Genomic DNA, 18,872 nt, shown 5'->3' with positions numbered 1-18,872 from the left:
CATCAAACAACCAGGGTGGAAAAATTAGATGAATCTATTCTCTCTGTCCAGTTATGGTTAGCTGTATCTTCCATTAGAACCAAGAAAGTAATGGGCTACTTACCTATTTTTAAAAGAAGAAGTTATAGACAACAGATTAAGAGTGGAGGTAAATTCTGAATTGAGAAAGACCCATTTCCATTCCCAAGGCCAGGAGCTAACACATCTTAACACCAAAGAGTTTTATTATACATCATCTTTATCTTTTTAAATCTCACTTGCCCAACACCTTAACCAGAAAATATTCAGCAGCTATATCTTGAATCATACTGAATAAAATTACTTTTGTTTTGAATAAAATCTAAATGAAATAAAATGAATACTAAATAAATATTAACTCAGTGGTCCAAATTATAGTTCCTAACTCCTTCAGGATTTTCTTGTTTCCATATTCTCACTTTTCCCCATAGTGGCCAATGCTTTCCCTACTCTGTTTCTTCACGATGGCTCAGGAGCTCCCTCTTTACAGTGCAGTGCAAGACATGCAAGCTCCCTCTGGGTGCTGTGTATAAACCCTCAGGTTCTCTCTAAACATTCTCTTCCTCATCCACCTATTGAAGTGGCTTCTACTGTCTGGAGCCACTGTTCTGTCTTTAGCTTGCACATAAATCTCCTGGTGAGTTTGTTGAACCAGCAGGCACTGATGGGGCTCTGCAACCAGAGATCCTTATGCAGTTGGTCTGGAGCACAGGAATTTCATGGTTAATAATTCCTTGTGATGCTAATGCTGCTGGCCCAGGAATGAAGCTGTAAGAAGTACTGACTTAAAGCGGTGCTTCACAATCTCAAGTGCATGTGTGAATTACCTGGGAAGCTTTTAAAAAGATCTGTCTGATGGGTTGGGGATGCAGTTCAGTGGCACAGCAAGTGTTTAGTGTGCTCAAAGCCCTTGGTTCCAGCCCCAGCACTGCAAAAATAATAATAATAATAATCAAATACAAAAGCCCATGTGTGAATTCTGCCATCATATATTGTGATTTAATTGGTCATGGGTGTGGCCCACACTTCAGTACTTTTTAAGGTAACACAGTCTATTCTCATGTGCTGCAGGACTAGGAACCACTGGGAAACAACAGATATCAGGAAAACGGAACGCTGTAGGAAGAGTGCCGGGGATGAACTTGAGGCCAATACCTAAGGATGTTCTTGTTCCCCCTGTTCTGAGGAAGAGTGGTGGTTAGGGGCAATACCAAGGTATTGCTTTTACCTTATCTCAGTCTTTTGCCTTGATCTCTCACCAGATCATATTAAACTTGTCATAAACTCTGATGGAAAGTTATTTACAAAATACTTCGTGCTCCTACATCGTACCCAATAGACCTATCAATTGGAAATGAAGGGAAAGAAAAAGCAAACAATAAGCTTTAGTGTTTAAGGTTGAGGAGAGGCTCATGACAAACAATAAAACACAGTATATATTTGATGGAAGAACTTTATTAAATCATCCATACAGAGTCATTCTTACTGATACTGTTCTTACACACAACTCTTATGGAAGGCCTAGACCAGTGGCTGGCACATGGCACCTAATTGATGGATGGATGGATCAATGGATGAGTTAAAGTAAAGGTGACCAAATCTCGTTGGTCACTTTAAAGTGATAGTAAAAAAGTGACAGCATGTTGGACACTTTCTCTTTTCTTTTTTCTTTTCTTTTTGAGATAGGGTCTTGCTGTATAGCCAAGCTAGACTCAAACTCACCATCCTCCTGCCTCAGCCTCCTGAATGCTGAGATTACAGATATAGGCCACCATGCACCGGTGGACATTTATTTATCTTTTTACTCCTGTATTCTTTAGCTTTTGGTATCAGATTATTTTGACATTCATGTTGATTATGTATAAAGAGGCTTGTTGAAATGAATATGTTCTTTGGTGAGATTCATTAACAATCTTAATTTCCATTTGAACAACTCAAATACTCCTTCAAAGTGAAATCTTCCTGACTTTTGATATATCCTAATGTTCAGTGTTGCAATGACATCGAAAGTGTTTGTGACGAAGGCTGTCAGGCTTCTTACTGTTTTATTTTGTTTTGTTTTTCGTGGGTTTAATGCCTAGAAACACACATAGTTACATCATTATTCCAAAACTGGTTTCCACTTAACACAACCAGAATTCTCACAGTGTTTCCCCTGGTTATTGTCTCACAGAGGGCCTTGCACGGGGGCCACGGCCTCCAGAATTAAGCCAAAAATATTCTCTTAAGTGTAACCTATTTATCTACTGGTGGTAAGGGACCCTTTGCAAGTTACTAAAAATATTTCATGCTTTATTCTCATTTTTGAAAGGGACTTTCATATCTCAGTGTCATCTGATCCTCCCAAAGCTCATACACAGTATGCAGGCTTGATGCTATCATGACCATTTGTCATAGGGACACATTCAGGTGCCTAATGTAAAGTAGAGGAACATACCCAACTGGCCTTCTGGGTAATGGTGGAGATAGAGCAGAACATGGAACTCAGGGTCCCTGTCCATCTTCCACTCTCTATCCTGTCTTATCAGTAGCCAGGCTAGTTCACTGCTCAAGGGAATGGCAATAAGGGAGAGAACTGGAAATTATTGACTAAAATTCCTGGACAGAGATGGGTACATGGGTCTATAGCCATACCACCCTGAATGTGCCCGATCTTGTCTGATCTCAGAAACTAAGCGGGGTCAGGCCTGGTTAGTACTCTGATGGGAGAGTTGGGTCCATGGATCAACAGTATTCAGAGCTGCAGAGAGAAGAGGCAAAGGGACATATGAGTCCTGAGGTATAAAAGCCAAACTATAGTTTAGCCTACCCAGAGGAAATTGTCTGTGGCATCCTCATGTCTTGTGTACATCCTCATGTACACAACCCCCAAAGTTTAGGTATTACTAATTTATTTTATCATCAAAAAATCTTTTGAGCCAGCAACACAGAGATAAATAAGGTATAATTTGTGCCTAGACATTCACAGTGTGGCTGAGATCTTATAAGCCATCATGTGATGGATGAGGCCATGGTTACAATAGGGAACATAGCAGAGGTTGCTCCTTGGCCAATCTGATGGAATCAGAGGCACCTCAGCTTCTCTGAACCATAGACTTATGAGCAGGTCATCTCACAGTGAATCAGGTATGGAAGACAGGCAGGGGATTGAGCCACATGTCACTGACATTGACTTTTATTCTTAGTGCAGTGTTAGGCCATGGAAGGCTGTTGTTAGCAGAGGGCATAAATAGCCTAGCTATGGCTTTCCCCTCCCTTCTCCTCCGCTGCCCACTCTCAGCACCAAGATTCTAGGAAGTCTGATCAAGAATGACAATTAGAGAATCCTTTGCTCCACTGCAGAAAGACAAAAGGCTGAGGCTAAGGGAAGAACACCACCTGTTACGTAGTGAAACCAGATTGGTCACTGCCATACACAGGATGGCTCCTGTAGCCACCCTGAAGGAGAAGGCATCTGTGACTTTCATCAGACCTAAGACCTGGTGTGGTACAGGCGCTAAGGGATAGGAGACAGAGATCTAAGTCTTCTGAAAGCTGACACAAGAAAGCAGCTCCAGACGTAGCTATTAGTCACAGGCATTGTGTGAGTGAAATGAGGACTTTACCAAGGTGACTGGGCAAGGCAGTTCAATCATTGATGGAACGGGCTTTCCCAACCTCAGCATGATTGATGCCATGAGCTGGAACATTCTTGGTGGTGGGACTGCCCTGTGTTCTCTAGGATGTTTAGCAATGTTACCTGGGAGGCAGAACCAGTGTGGAAGAGAGGTCTGGAAAGAGGCCAGACTGAGATGGTTATGGAGGCCTCCACCCTTTCAAGAGGTGTCTGATGGCCAAGAGCACACAGGTAATGGGAACTGGAGGATGGTTTTGGTGGTGGTGGTGGTGGTGGTTTTATTTCTAATGGAGAATACATGTATATGCCCTAGGGAAAGAACTAGAAAAGAGAGAAAAGTTAAAATAAGGGATAGTTTTAAAGTAGCATCTATTTGATTGTTTCATAAACATTAAGTATTACCAATTACCAGACTCTGCTATGGTGAACAAATGAGAAGTTCCTTAATCAGAAATTACTCGGGGTCTGAGAGTAACTCAGTGGTAGAGCACATGCTTTGCATGCACAAGGCCTCAATTGAAATCTCATCACCCAATACATATCTATATATCTATATGTATACATATAGCTATGTGTATACAAATCCACAAGTGTATGTGTACCTCTCTCTATATATACTTTTTCCCAAAATGATGAAGAGCATTAGCTTCAAGCACAGTACCTTTCTATGTGAGGATAGTCTGTGCAACTGCTTAGATCCAATGCCCAGGAAGCCAGCCCTGGTGGTAAGTGAAACACATATAGCTTCCTACCTCACAATTTAAACCTTGGGGTCCAGTGGACAAGGCAGGCAATAACAAGCACCATGGTACAGGAGGTGCTGGACACTGTAGAGGCACCTTACCCAAGAGGTTAGTGAATGTAAGGAATGCTATTTAATATTTAAGCTGCAATCTTAGGAATTACTGTTAATTACCTAAACAAAGAGAAAGGAAAGAATGTTATAGCTATAAGGAAGGGCATGCAGATCTGGAAAGAACTAAGAAGAGATGTTTATGAAAAAAGAGAATTGGGGGATTCTTGGCAAGTGGCCAGATCAAGAAGAATCTTATAGATCATTGAGTATGTTGACTATCCTGTGGGCACTGGAAAAGCATGGGTAATTTTCAAGTAGGGAGTTGTGTGATTAGATTTGTCCCTTTCGAAGGACCATTCTGCCTGGACTGAGGAGGACTGGTGTGGATAAACTGACAGCAGTCAGTAGAGGTGCTAGTGGCCTGCTCTTCCAAGGTATTGGTAGTGGGAGATAGTTTGGATAGAGGGTTTGGTATCCAATTGTCTGTTCTGTAGTCTGCATGTTTAGCCCCTCCAAAACTCATGTTGAAACTAAAACTCTAAAGTCACATGCTAGTAGCACATAGGGTCTTTGAGAGATAATTAGGATTAGACTATGTCATGGAGGTAGGGCCACCATGATAGCATTAATGGTTTTATAAAAGGAGAAAGAGAGACCCACATTAGCAGCTTGCTCTGTCGTGTCACCATATGATGCTTACCACATATGCCATGACCCAGCAAGAAATTGTCACCAGATGCTGAGCAGATGTTGGTGCAATGCTTCAGAACCATGAACTAAATTACCTGGTCTGCAGCATTTAGTTATAGCAACAGCAAACAAACAAAAGCAGCCATTGAAGGTGAAGATCAGTGAGGTTAGTTCCTGGCTTGGGCAATTCACTAGGGGTGGGATGCAAAATTACTTAGAGAAGCATCTGTCTAAAGGAGAAGGAGATGAATTAATCTACTTGGGACCATTTAAGTTTTATGGCCTGTAGGAGGCTAAGAAGGCATTGGGAAAAGGTGTCAAGAACTCAGAGCATGACCAGAGGCTTGATTTTGAAGTCCTTAACATATTGACAGTAGTTGAAGTCATGAGTATTGATGAGATCATCAAGGAGCATGGGGACATTGGGTTAAATAGTTACTAAAAGAGCACCTATTATGTTTTCCAAGCCCTCTTAAAGACTGGGAAAGCAGTGGTGACTGAGCCAGATGGAAATGCCTCCAACCTCATGGGACACAGGCTCTCTGGAAAGTTCCAGGAGAGTGAAGGGATGGCAGACAGTGCTTCTCCTTTTTCCCCTGATCCTTCCATGCCCATCTTCACTTGCTCAGACTCCCCACTGCCATGTTCTGAATATGACTCGAACGTGTTCCCCAAAGGTTCACATGCAGGAAGCTTGGTCCCTAGTATGGCGGTGTTGGAAGGTGGTGGATCCTTTAAGAATGGGGCTTGGTGGAAAGTAATTAAGTTATTGGGGCACAGTCTTTAGAAGGAATCAGTGCCATTAAGTGGGATCCCAGTTAGTTTCTGCAAAAATGAGTTGTTACAAAAAGAACAAGCCTGACCCTTGAATCTCTCTGGCTTCCTATTCACGATCTGTTTTGCATGTGCTGTCACCATTCTGATGTCATTCCCCATTATCATGAGGCCCTTGCCAGAGGGCGAACCATTGGGCCATCCAATCTTGGACTTCCAGCTCCAAAACTGTGAGCTAAATAAGCCCCTTTCATTATAAAGTACACAGCCTCAGGTATTTTGTTATAACAGATACCTGTGTAAGTACTGTTAGAAAACCATGTCCTTCCTGTCTTAGGAGGGGGAGAACCCTACATCTTTCATCTCCTTCAGTAATGTTCCTCTTTCCATCTGACTGACAACTTGGTTATCCCCCTCCACTGCTAAGATGCAGAAAACCAATTAACTCTGCTTTATCTTCTCCTGAAATGCAAGCCGAGCTTCAGAGATCCAGACTTTAAAATCAGGGCTCTTGAAATAATAAATGGTTGTAAATGCTAATGAAAGCTGTGACCTTGGTGTTCTGCAGCCTGCAGAAGACTCATTAGCTTTATGCAGCAGACTAATCCTCTAGAAGTCAGACCAGCTAAACCTACAGGGTTTTGTCACCTCTCTGGGGAGATGCTGTGATGTGCGAAGACAGACCTCCCTGCTCTGCATGTAGTTAAAGCGTCTTGCCACCACACCCTCTAGCTGTCTCCTTTTTCCAAGGCTAAAATTGAAGGGCCATTTGTTTGGTGTTTTGTTTTTGTTTTCGTAATCTTTTTATGGAAAAAAGCCTAGCTTCAGTTTATTTGATTGTTTCTTATAGATAGCATTTTTCAGATTGAGAAAAGGCAAGACCCACTCTTAAATTTTAAAAATAGAAGACTCACGTATGGCAACTGATGGCATGTGTCATTTAAGCAGGAACCCGGCGATTTTTCAGTTCATGGTAAATGGGCAATCATTTAGCCGTGGTCCATGAAGAAATCATTTGATGTGTGGAAACAATTTTGCTGCTTAGAGTTATTTTATAAACCAGGGTCATATGTATAATAGCAAAGCTATTTAAGATCACTTGAAAGCACATAAAGCGTTTACTTTTGAATAATTCACTTTATGTAAAAGTTTAACTCTGAAATTTTCCCTTGCCACCTAGTATATAAATATCTAGGTATAGAGTCAGGACATTTCTTTTTTAATTTAATCTTAATCTAAATGGGATACCGAACTAAATCTACCAGCAGAAGATACATTTGGAAGGCATCTCAGCTGTGAAGCTTTGGAGTTGCCGCACCTCCCTTCTTCCATGGCTTCACTTTATACAGTTCCAGTTACCTCAATCAAATATGGTCCAAAAACACTGCACAGGAGACTCTTAGTATCATGGATCCGAAGAGACCACTGCTAAGGAAACCCATGCGTGCTCTGGATGCACAGAGCTCAGTGCTGTACTATGGGTGCTTGCTTCATTTTTCCCATAACACAGTCCTACTTCTAAAGACATGCCACCTTTCAACAAATATTAAACTTTCACTTTACTACTTCAGGTAAGCACATTCACTTTTTTCTTGCTTTTGGGGCACCATTTGCTTTTGGGGAGGCAGACTGTCACAAAATGAAGGACAGGGAAGCACTCAACATACAACAATTTAAACAAAACTGACAATAACATAGAGCTGACGAGAGCTTCTCCACATCCACGGAACTGTGTGATACATGGGGGAATTTACCAGGTCCAAACCAAATATAATAAATCCAATAATAAAACAGGCTGACTATGTAGTACAATAAGGTCTTTTAAGAGAGAAAAAGAGACCGCATTCATATAACCTGCAGTACATTTTTACCATTGTTCTAATTTATTAGTAGTTATTGTTAACTCATACTGTGCCTCATTTTTACGTTAGCTTTTCATAGTGATGCGTAAGAAAAAGCAGTGTTGCAGTGCTTTCTCTGTGGTTTCAGGCATCCACTGAGGGTCCTGGAAATTTTCTCCTGTGATACAGGGGCACAAAATACATATCACTCACTTCTAGGACAAGTTTAGATAGGAATGAGACAGAGCAAGTGTGCTGACATAATTCCAGAGACCTGAGAGTGGAGGTGTCCAGGAACTCGAGTCAAGACAGAACCAGGACAAATGTGCCAGTTCCCATATACTTCACCCAGAGCCCAGTCCCACGTCCACCTGCTCCTGAGCCTGTCAGCCTGGTCCAGCTCTGCATGGCCAACCCAAGATGCTGCCTGGGAATGTGGTGGAAGTCTGAATCATATCCATCTCGCTTACTGTTCTGAGAATTCTTCAATACATTCCAGCTCCTTGGAGGTTGTCCATCTGACTTTAACATGCACATCTGGTCACTGCTGTGCACCTCTGGGCTGTGCTCTTCCTAAAGCCATGGCTGGCCCTTAGCAGGGCCCTGTTGGTGTGACAGACTTAGGAGAACAATACTTAAAGTTCTTATGACTTGATGATGTCATCCAGCTGTCTCAAACTCAGAAGCCTGGTGGAGAGCAGGAATGCTGGGAAAGGAGAAAAGCAGGTGAAATGTAAGTACACCCAATGTGAATTATTTGAGTGAGTACTGGAGGCTGCATTAGTTGCAATGCACATGCCCCATCTAAAGGTGTTCTGCCTCAAAAACTGTCAGCTCTAAGCAAGCCGGAGACCTGGAAAGTGAAAACCAATACACCTAACATCGGTTTGCAACTTCTGACTAGGAAGGTACTGTGGCAGTGGGAAAGAGTGCCACCCCCCTGACAAGTCCACGTCCTAATCCCCACATCCATGAACACCTCACTTCACATGCTAAAGAGGACTTTGTAGCTATGATAAGGTCTCAAGATAGAGATTTAATGAATTAACAAACCTTCAGTGTTTGGAACCATGCATTAAACCAGCATTAGCTTATTAAATTATTATTTACTACTTGCAGAGAAAAGAACATAGGCCTAGTAGAATTTACTTTGTCCAAGGCAAGTAGTTTCAGAAGAGCCAGGACTGGGTCCCAATCCCCCCAACTCCTGAGCTACTTAGTGCTTTATCAGTCCAATGCCACCATATCATTTTCCTATGGAATCTCCTTTTCAAACAACTCATTATAGCACATGCCCTTCTGAAGGGCTTAGCTATACTTTAATATCATGACTAGCCTTGGTGTTCTTAAACCCTGTTAAGAGAAATGAAAAATAGAGAGCGTCATTTGAAATGGTGTATGTTTAACTGAAAGGCAACCTCGTTAATAGAGTTTTCTCTGGTTATAGTTCACGCACTCGTTGTTATATGTTCTCCAAACATGACCATGAAATAAAACAAAAAGTCCAGCACCGAACCAGGCGATGTGTCTGATAAAGGAATAGATGAGCTGTTCAGCAAAACCAGTGAGCGAACATTCTGGAGATGCTTCTCATGGAAGACCTCAAACATAGACCTGACCTCTAAGACTTGAGCTCCACTTAGGTCTCAATGGCTTGTTCAGAATATACCCCTCCCAACACCCTGGCTTGCTTAATTGAAAGCCTGAGTATTCCCAAACCATCCCACAAAGGGTCTGGGCATTCCTCCAAAAGAAGCAAGTGTTCTTAGGGAGAATAAATTGACAGGTGAGAATGCATTTAAGCAGAGAATTCCAAACACTCAATGAACTGCATTCCGGACCTATGACACCAACTTGCTAGACTGTGTAGTCTCTAGTTTCCTCCTGCAGTATGAGAATGCTATCTACATTGTGACTTTCCAGACCACAGCTGGCCCTCGTCTATGTGGATAAAGAATGCCTTAATGGGATTGTAAAAGAAAAACAATGTTTTCTTTCTACTCTCTCACACTCAACACAGCACACCTCTGTGGGCAGATGTGTGGGTTTCTCCACACACACCAAGCAGTTCCTCAGTGGACACCACTAAAGTGTCCTGTAATTCAATTCCATTCTGACACTGTCACATCCCACAGGTTAAGGGCTCAATCCCACAATACTGCTCCCACTTCAGATGCCAGTTGCAAGTAGTAGGTTGTCACCTATTCTTCTGACCAGCTTAGGTTTGGGGGGAGGGCAGGAGGACAGAGCTTTCACTCTCTGGGCACATCGCTCTCCCAACACTTCCAGTGTCCAGCATCCTGGAAGCACATCAAATGTCATTGTTCAAAATTTTTCAGAAAGTTTAACCTCTAGCCCCACCCTCCCAGGAGGTTGATGGGTACTGCTGAAATCTTCACATTTGCCCCCCCCTTGGCCTTTCTGGCGACCATCAAATTCTGAGACTATTCAGAGGCCTCACCCTAGCTCACCTCCTAAGCATAACCCAGGTGTGACTAAAAGAGAATCAGTAAAAATAATAATGAAAGGCAGTCCTGTCACTTGGCAAATTCCAAGGATTCTAGATGCTCTGTGATAGAAACCAGGGACAATGACCAAATATATTTCCTATTATGCCACAGGAATGTTTTGAAGAGAAAACATAATAAATGTGAAAAATTATTTCACATAATAAATGTGAAAATATTCTTATAAACTTAAAAACACTTTGGAATACAATTTCCAATAGTTTCAGATTTTACAAATGTACAGTTACAGATTTTACAAATCACAAGTGTTGAACTTAAAATAGTTATGCTTGGAGACTCCATAAACTAAGTAACAATCAGAAAGAACTTCTCCAAAGAATAATGATATTTGGGTGTAGCAGAGTATTGCAATAGGATGTAGGTGCCAATAGTAAACTATAAGCATTCAAGGAGATTAAAGCCAGGGAAAGTTTCTAAAGGCAAAATGATTACATAAGATATTTTAAAACAATAAACCTTGGCTACAAGGATAAGAAGAGTAGCACTGGTCTGAGTGAACAGACAGCTGCTGGCAGATTCCTCACTGAATGGTTTTCTGTGTACGATTGCAGTGGCCTTTGTGTAAGGTTATGATTCTGACAGAATCTCCTTCCAAATGTCCCAGCTTTATTTAATTTATTTATTGTTAGAGTTTGACTAAAGTGACTCCATTTTGTTTCTGACAACTTTTTCACACTCAGTATTTCTCTTCATATCCCTGATACTGTTGGATGAAGGCTGAGGAGGTCTTAGAAATAAGCCAAATCATGACCTTTTCCAGTATTTCTATGTCCTTGTCACCATCAGAGAGAGAATTCAGAAATGAGACACAATAAGAAATTGGGAGGAAATTTTATTACAGAATGGAGGTAAACACTCCAGTGGAAATGTGGGCTTTGGAAGAGTCACATCACCGGGGATTTTGGATAGCATCTTATGGGCAAACTTTAATGGAAGAGAAGACTATTCATGAGTTTAAGCAGGGAATTCCAGGAATGGGGGGATCCCTGAATACAGTTTACTCCTATTTTCTGTCCTTATATGGGGTTGTGTGTGTATCATAGCATCAGAGGCATGATGGGACCAGCTAATTCTGCAAGGCTAGTGATATGAGGCTCCCATTCTAATGAAGCAAAGGGCAGTTAGCAGTCCTCTTAGGCGGCCATGTTGGTCCTAGGCAGTTCTGACTGGTCTTGTTTTTTGCTGTGTTAGCAGTCACGAGATGCCCTGCTATCATACAGCTCTGTGAGTGCATCAGCCTCTCCCCACCATGCCTCTTCTTTCTCCTGGGCCTGTCTAGCCTACTTCAACGTAAACTTGCCAAGTATACTTTCTGATATCTGGAGAGACTACAACTTCTCAACTTAGGAGAACACTCCTCTCTACCCCTCAGATCCTAGTGGAAGCCTCTGAGAAGCTAAAATCCCTTCCACAACATTTTCATCTCACTTAAGCCACATTCTGATGGGCGATGCAGGAACGCTGCATAATTCAGGGTGGTTTAATAATTACCAACAACTTCAAAACTTCCGTTGTCTCTGTTTCTGCTCAGGCCCACTGTGTTGGGTTATCTGTCATTGCTGGAAATGTACACAGGTGTACAAGTATGTAGTTCTCCCCGAGGAGGCCATTCCTATTCTCTGACTACTTCTGTCACTACCTGCCTCCCACTGTCTCTCCCCGCCTCTCCTCATTGCCTCACCACAAGCTCATTGCCCTTGCTATGAGGTCTCACTCACTTTGGCTAAATGATGTGCCCAGTAACAGGAATGTCATTTCTGTGCCTTTTCATTTGTCAGTCCGTGTCTAGTAAGGCTCTGGTGGAGACAAGAAGAAGAGCAGCCATTGTTCTGAGCAGACAGATGTCCTCTTGCATGTCCCTTGGACTTCGAGCCTCTGTTCTGAGTCTGCACAAATGTGGCAGGAGGCAAGCTCTAGCCTCAAGGCAGGGGAGAAAGGCAAGAGGCCATGGTCCTACAGTGAAGAGGCCACAAGGAAAGAAAGGGACTTCTGTGAAGAGGAGAGTCCCGGCTAAGTTTCAGTCCTCTGGCCTGGGGGCACTGGAGGAACAGGGCTGGGGAGGGGCAGCTGAGGAAGGCAGGCGGCAGGGCAGCTCTGCGTGACATGACGCAGGGAGCCCTTCCTGGGGTTGAAATTGAGGAACTGAAAAGGCGTTAGTGGCAAGTCAGTCTTTCAGACACGGGATGGAACAACGACTTCAGCCACTGACTCTGCCTCGTGTGTTTACAAGGACCAAGGAGATTAACTACCCAAGGAGGATGTGATATGGTCCAAAAACTTTTTCTGGATTTTTTCCGTAGGCGACTGAGCCAGAGGCCAACTGCAGAGGAATTGGAGCAGAGGAACATTCTGAAACGTAAGTGACTAAGCCCAGGGTGACCACAGGTGCATGGGACAGCTTTGTTATTATTGAATGGTAGGGGCCTGTGAGGAAGGATTGGAAACCCCTCCTGCCATTAAGGCTTCATCCCTGTGGGTTGGAACACCAGAGGTGACCTCCTCATTAGAAGGGGTGAGTTTTATCCCACCTGCTTCCCCTTTGTTGGTTCTGCGCACAGAACCTTCCCTGGAGTGAGTTGTAAATTCAAAGAAGCTGAAATACCAGACTGAGAGAACTTACTATGAAATAGTTTGGAGGAAAGTTAGGGCCACCTGTAAACCAATTTTTGCCAATTTTGGCAAAAATTCAGCCAAAAATGGTGAATGGGGGTTTGATTGCAAAAATGAGGGAAATGGCCATTTGAAACTGGGGACTAGAAAACACAACTTTCTGTTGCAGCTCTGGCTGCTGTTGATAAAAACTTCTGCAGCCCTTCTGAACTCTAATTTGACAGTCAGAGAAGATTTTCAAGTGAAAATACTTCCTGTTGGTCTCTGAGCATTCAGCTGGCCAGTGGGGTGCCTGTGTGACAGTCAGGAAAAACCGGCTGTCATGAGTCTGTGGACAGAAAAAGTGAATGAGTCCCTTGTTTGGGTCAGGACACAGAGTACACTTGAATTTGGACAGAGACTATGCATTTGGTTCTTTAAGGAAATATTAAAGAAAAGAATACAAAATCATAAAAGAAATCAGTCTTTTCATAGATACCAGTATACCTCAGTTTGGCAATATTAAATAATTTTTAAAAACCAAACTACTCTGTTCATATCTACTAGATCATTGCTACCATTCTCACCAACACTTTTCTCAACGTAGTCAAAATATTTTTAGTTTAACTCATGATCCTTGCTTAGCTAGCCTACAAATGCCCTTCGAATTTCTCTCCAAAAAGAGAAATGTACTACACAGAGTATACAGAGTACACACACACACACACACACACACACACACACACACACACACACACACCAGTCAACCATGTGACACCTGGCTTCAGGTGGCTGGGTATTTCCACTGAAACAAATCTAAAATGTTCTTGTTTATATACTTTTCTGTCTTCCTAATGGTCTTGTGACTTAGTCAGCATTAATGGTTTGCTGAGGGAGGGTGCTGACTTTTTGCCTGAAAGGCTGAGCAGAGGCACCCATCTAGTTTTTGTTTGTCTGCCTCAGCATCCTTGACTCCCTTCACCAGGGCCACCTCTACCTCCTGGGCTCAGTGCAGGCTGTTTTCAGGATTACCCAAGATGCCTCATCAGCTCCTAGAGCTCTAGGAATTGAGTGTGTAACTTTTCTAACCAATGAATGTTCTTAAAAGTTTCTAAGCTTACTATGCTAACCAGTAACTATGCTAAATAAAACTTTTCCTTAGATCACTCTAGGAATTGAGTGTGTAACTTTTCTAACCAATGAATGTTCTTAAAAGTTTCTAAGCTTACTATGCTAACCAGTAACTATGCTAAATAAAACTTTTCCTTAGATCACTCTAGGAATTGAGTGTGTAACTTTTCTAGCCAATGAATGTCCTTAAAAGTTTCTAAGCTTACTATGCTAACCAGTAACTATGCTAAATAAAACTTTTCCTTAGATCACCATCACTGGGGAAGCATTAGTCTGCATGATGTCTCCCTTGTGCTCCAGTCTCACACCCAATCCATTATAACTTTCCATTGTTGGAAAGAAAGAAAAACAGAAAGGTGAAACTTGACTCCTAAAATCTATAACCAGAACCAATCTGCTTCCTCTTCAGCCTGCCCCATGCATGTAGCTAATGCGGGTCTACTGTCCTCTGAGAAATCTCTGTACAACTTAATCATGGGATTCAGCTGAACCTGTCCTCTGATCTGACATCTGAGCTCTAAGAGGCTGCAAAACTCTGCAGACTGTTTAAGAAACAGTGCTTATCTCAGAAGAGTCGAGGCTTATGGAAAGGTCCAAACCATCCCCACACACACACATCTGGCTCCACAAGGGCATCAGCACCCAGCTGTTTGCCCAGATCCCAGGAGCTCCCAGGCAGATCCCTGGCATTGGGTTTTTACTGCTACTTACTTGTGTCTAGTAAATTTAGGGTGTTTAGGGGCTGTTTTTACAGTTGTTCCCATGATTTTGTTCTCTTCCCGATTCCCTTTCATCTTGATCAAATAACCACACATTAAAGAACTGCTTGATCAAATTCAAACAAGTTGATCATTTCCCAGTTTCAGGTCTTTTCAGAGATGAATGCATTTTCCTGCATTCCAGAGCTTTGTTTTTTCTCTTTTTTAAATGTATTAATTGATCTACTTTGATTGTTAAACAAGACATGACTAGTGGTATTCAAAATCATCCAAAACCAATTTGTTCTAAAACTTATTTTCTGGGCTTTAAATCACTAGAGGAATTACTTGGTCTGGGGCAGGTGTGGAGGGTAGTATGGAGACATCCTGGCTTAAGGTCAAGCTTGGAGAGGCTGGCTTTGGTTTGCAGCCCCACCCTCCCTGGCCCTGTAAGTAGGTGTTGCTTTCTTCAGCAGCCAATGAGACCCCATGCACATCTGAGCACATAATGAACACACTCTGACAGTGGCCCCTGTAATGATGACATCATGGTCCTTTCCTGACCTCTTCCCAGGTGCCTAATGGGGTTGTCTTGGCACCCTCTGCCTGAGAATTCACAACACTGGGTTTGTAAATGGCTTTGAACTAAAGATAGATTCCATAGGTGGTAGCTTGTGGCCCCACCTCGCAGAGGGACCAAAGAAACCATGTAGGAGAGGAAAGCTCCTCTGGCACAGAATGCCCACTTCCATGGCTCAGACGGGACCTATCAGGTCAGGAGTGCTGCCAGTCCCTAGTAATAAGAAGGAGAGCCAGCTCTTAACAAAATGTGACAGCAGGAAAAGGCAGAGGGCTGAATGATTTGTGTAACTAATTAGCCATGACGGGTGTGGCTACTCACTTCTTGGGACTTTCATCTCTTCATTTGTAAACCAAGAGTAGTAGCCTGGACAGTTTGTACATTTTAACCCAGTGCCTGTGAGTGGCCTCCAGGCTGTACTACTAGACTACCTTCCATCCTTTCTTCCACCTGCTAATGTTACTGACTGGGCTCTCCCTCCCAGTCCTTGCTGTCTGCCTCTCAATTGATTCTCTAGTAGATTGATACATACTATAGCATTAATGGCTGACTGGATTCACAGACTTTTATCCTAGAGATATATTCATTTTTATAAATATCACTCTTGGCCTCTCCTCTTCTGGGTCTTGGCTGTCTGCCTCCCAGTTTGTCTCTGATAGGTTAATTCACTAAGCTATTAATGGCTGACTAGTTGAATGGGTGTTCATCTAGGGAAATTTGTATCTTTAAAGAAGACCTGGGAGGGAGACAGGATCATAAAATCCAAAGAAAGCAGCTCTCATGGTAGAGGATTCAGGCACTCTGTCCCACAGCAGGATGGGCATTTCTTGTGCAGCCCTTACAAGGTCCTGATTCCCACAGACCATCAGAGATGAAAATCGTGCCCCTGGGGATGTCACTCCAAGTCCTGCTCTGAGCTCCCACCATTTGTTCCAGTAGAAGATATTGTCACCCTCAGCAGGAGGTGGCTGTGGTTATGGTAGCTGCCTTCCAGGGATAGCAAGAAGGGGAAGATGGGACCCTTTATCACACAGTCCCCAACCCCATTTCTAAGCACAGGAATTTCCTTTTTTTAAAGACCTAAGACTATTAGGAGGCTAGACCCAAATTTTAAGTGTCACCAACCCAGCAAACTAATTAAGTTGTGGAAATGTAACTTCACAACCATGAATGTAAAATGAGAAACAATCCTGGGCAATCTCAGTGCACCCTGTACCAAAACCAACTTGTGGTTTCCTTTCATCAATGCCATTAGATACCCAATGAATGAGAATCATAGATCTCTGGGATGCTGTTGGCTTCCATGGATTTTTTTTTTTTTCAAGTCAGATGAAGCAGAATTAATGTATTTGTTTCCCTATATATCAAGGAATCCTTCCTAGTCCAGAGGGAAATGCTGTGCCAAAGGTCATTCAGTTAGCTTATGGGGAGAAATGGACCCAAATTCTTTGCCCTCAAGTCTCTACTCCCTTTCCCAGACCCTCTTACCTACTGCTGTTTAAACCACTGTTGAGTAAGTCACCCACATATTAAGCTAAGAAGAAGGCTTAGACTCTGTAGTCTGCTCCTAAGACACTGCTTACCAGTCTAAATGCAGGCAATTGTATCCCACACTCTGACCTGTGTTCTGTGGACATCTTGGAAGATTCAAAGAATTAATGGAATCAGGGCTTGTGAAAGGTGAGCATTTTGAAATTCCTCTCGGTGCAGTCAGCCTCATGTTTCCTGTTTGACCCTGTTTTGTGCCACAGCAGGTGGATGCCAGACTTCTGTTCCACCCCATAGCACGCCAGACACCAGGGCCACATCACAATGAGCCTCTTTGGTCTTAGGGAGGCTCAGGGAGGTAGGAGTGAGGACCATACCTGGTCTAAAGAAGTAAGCCTCTCTTCACCCCAAATTCCCACCTCTGACAAGGCTGCCATTCTTTTCAAACTTAACCTCCTTGCTTTGTAACCACATTTCTCAAACCAGCACCTCTGCCTGGGTCCCAAATCCTTTATGACATAAAGAAAATAAAATGAAAAGGTCAACTTGCTCACCATCAATTTGAAACAACCCAGGTAGTTTGGGAAGCAGCCCCAAAGGCAGGAGAGAGGCCTGGAAAGTCTCGACCAGAGCCTGCTGAGGCTCACAGGATGCACCCACTGTGTAATGAAATCAAAAGCATCTTCCATATTTCTTTCAGCTCGGAATGAACAAGAAGAACAAGAGGAGAAACGGGAGATCAAAAGGCGGCTAACCCGAAAGGTGAGAACGTTCATGCCAAGAGCTGGGGCAGGAGAGAGTGGACTGCTCACTCCACCTTGGCCTTTCTTGGCCTCAGTGGCCAATTTGGAGCTCAGTGGTAGAGCACATGCTTAGCATGTACAAAGCCCTGGGTTTAATTCTAATGCCACCCCCCCCCCAAATTATAACTCCATCAGTCCATCAGAAATTCATTATCAAAATAAATAGTTCAGCCAGGCATGGTGGTTCACACCTATAGAGTTTCAGCACTTGGGAAATGAGGCAGGAAGATCAAGAATTCCAGCCAGGCGCAGGTGGCTAATGCCTATTATCCTAGCTAGTCACCTAGCTACTCAGGAGGCAGAGATCAGGAAGATCAAGGTTCAAAGCCAGCCTGGCAAATAGTTCATGAGACCCTATCTTGCAAAACCCATCACAAAAAAGGGCCTTGAGTTGAAGCCCCAGTACCACAAAAAAAAAAAAAAAAAAAAAAAGTTCCAGGATAACCTGGGCTATACAGCAAGTTCTAGGCCAGCCTGGCAACATAGTGACACCTTGTCTCAAAAAGGCTAATAATAATACTGGTGATGACAATGACGATGATGACGATGATTTAGTAGTAGTTAACTATAACACAGCTGTTTGTGAATTTTCCTTTCCTCGCCTGATACTATCTATTACTTGCTAGTACTTAAGGACTATTTGACTTTATTATGCTAAATGGTAGAAAGATGCCAGAACTACTGGTAAATTTAATAAAGGTGTGTGGAAAGCACTTAGATAAAAGTCATCAACTGGCCTGCTGATATATTTTTAAACCCCAACATAGACGATGTGGTGATGCCGTGTAGTCCACGGGATCTCATGCAACACAAGCGGCCTCTTGAATAATAAACTTGAATAATACACTTGAAGCTATTCTTGGATAATGTTGAAAAGTTTAATTAATGGATGACACGAAATGACACTATCTTCTGTCTGACTTGAATGTTTTCAACCAGCCTCTTACAGTGACCATCTCAAGGGAAAGATCCTCAGATCTTAAAGATGGCGAAGAGACTCATTAAAACTAATTTCAAAAAGGTTTATTTGTGGATTTTTCTCCCTAGAAATCTTATGCAAAGGTCCTGAAATATCATAACACTTAAGGAAGCGATATTTATTTCTCAAAACTTTGTCTCGCTAAAAGCATCCTAAACATCAGTGACAGGCAAATGCCAGCCTAACTGAAAGAAGACAAACAAGGGCCTGAACGGTCAGGTGACTGGCTGGTGTCACTTGGGGGGGTGGGGGGAGAAGGGGACAGACTAGAATAATAGCTAAATGACCTCATTTGAACTGCTCTGATTGATTGAATCAGACCCCAATTAAGGTCTGACCCA

General features: G+C 42.8%; 1 protein-coding gene across 7 annotated transcripts in view; it reads left to right on the top strand.

Moving 5' to 3' along the window:
- Phactr1 (phosphatase and actin regulator 1) overlaps positions 1-18,872 on the top strand; it is a 535,805-nt gene that overhangs the window by 508,227 nt on the left and 8,706 nt on the right. For all 7 annotated transcript variants that reach the window (XM_074082893.1, XM_074082891.1, XM_074082892.1 and 4 more), the window contains 2 exons: positions 12,564-12,619; positions 17,450-17,511. In XM_074082893.1, coding sequence (XP_073938994.1) covers positions 12,564-12,619; positions 17,450-17,511 — 118 coding nt within the window. The remainder of the gene's footprint in view (positions 1-12,563; positions 12,620-17,449; positions 17,512-18,872) is intronic.

The sequence above is a fragment of the Castor canadensis genome, chromosome 8, assembly GCF_047511655.1.
Source record: "Castor canadensis chromosome 8, mCasCan1.hap1v2, whole genome shotgun sequence".
Taxonomy (NCBI): Eukaryota; Metazoa; Chordata; class Mammalia; order Rodentia; family Castoridae; genus Castor; species Castor canadensis.
The sequence above is the reverse complement of the archived record's forward strand: the minus strand, read 5'-3'. Positions and strand labels throughout refer to the sequence as shown.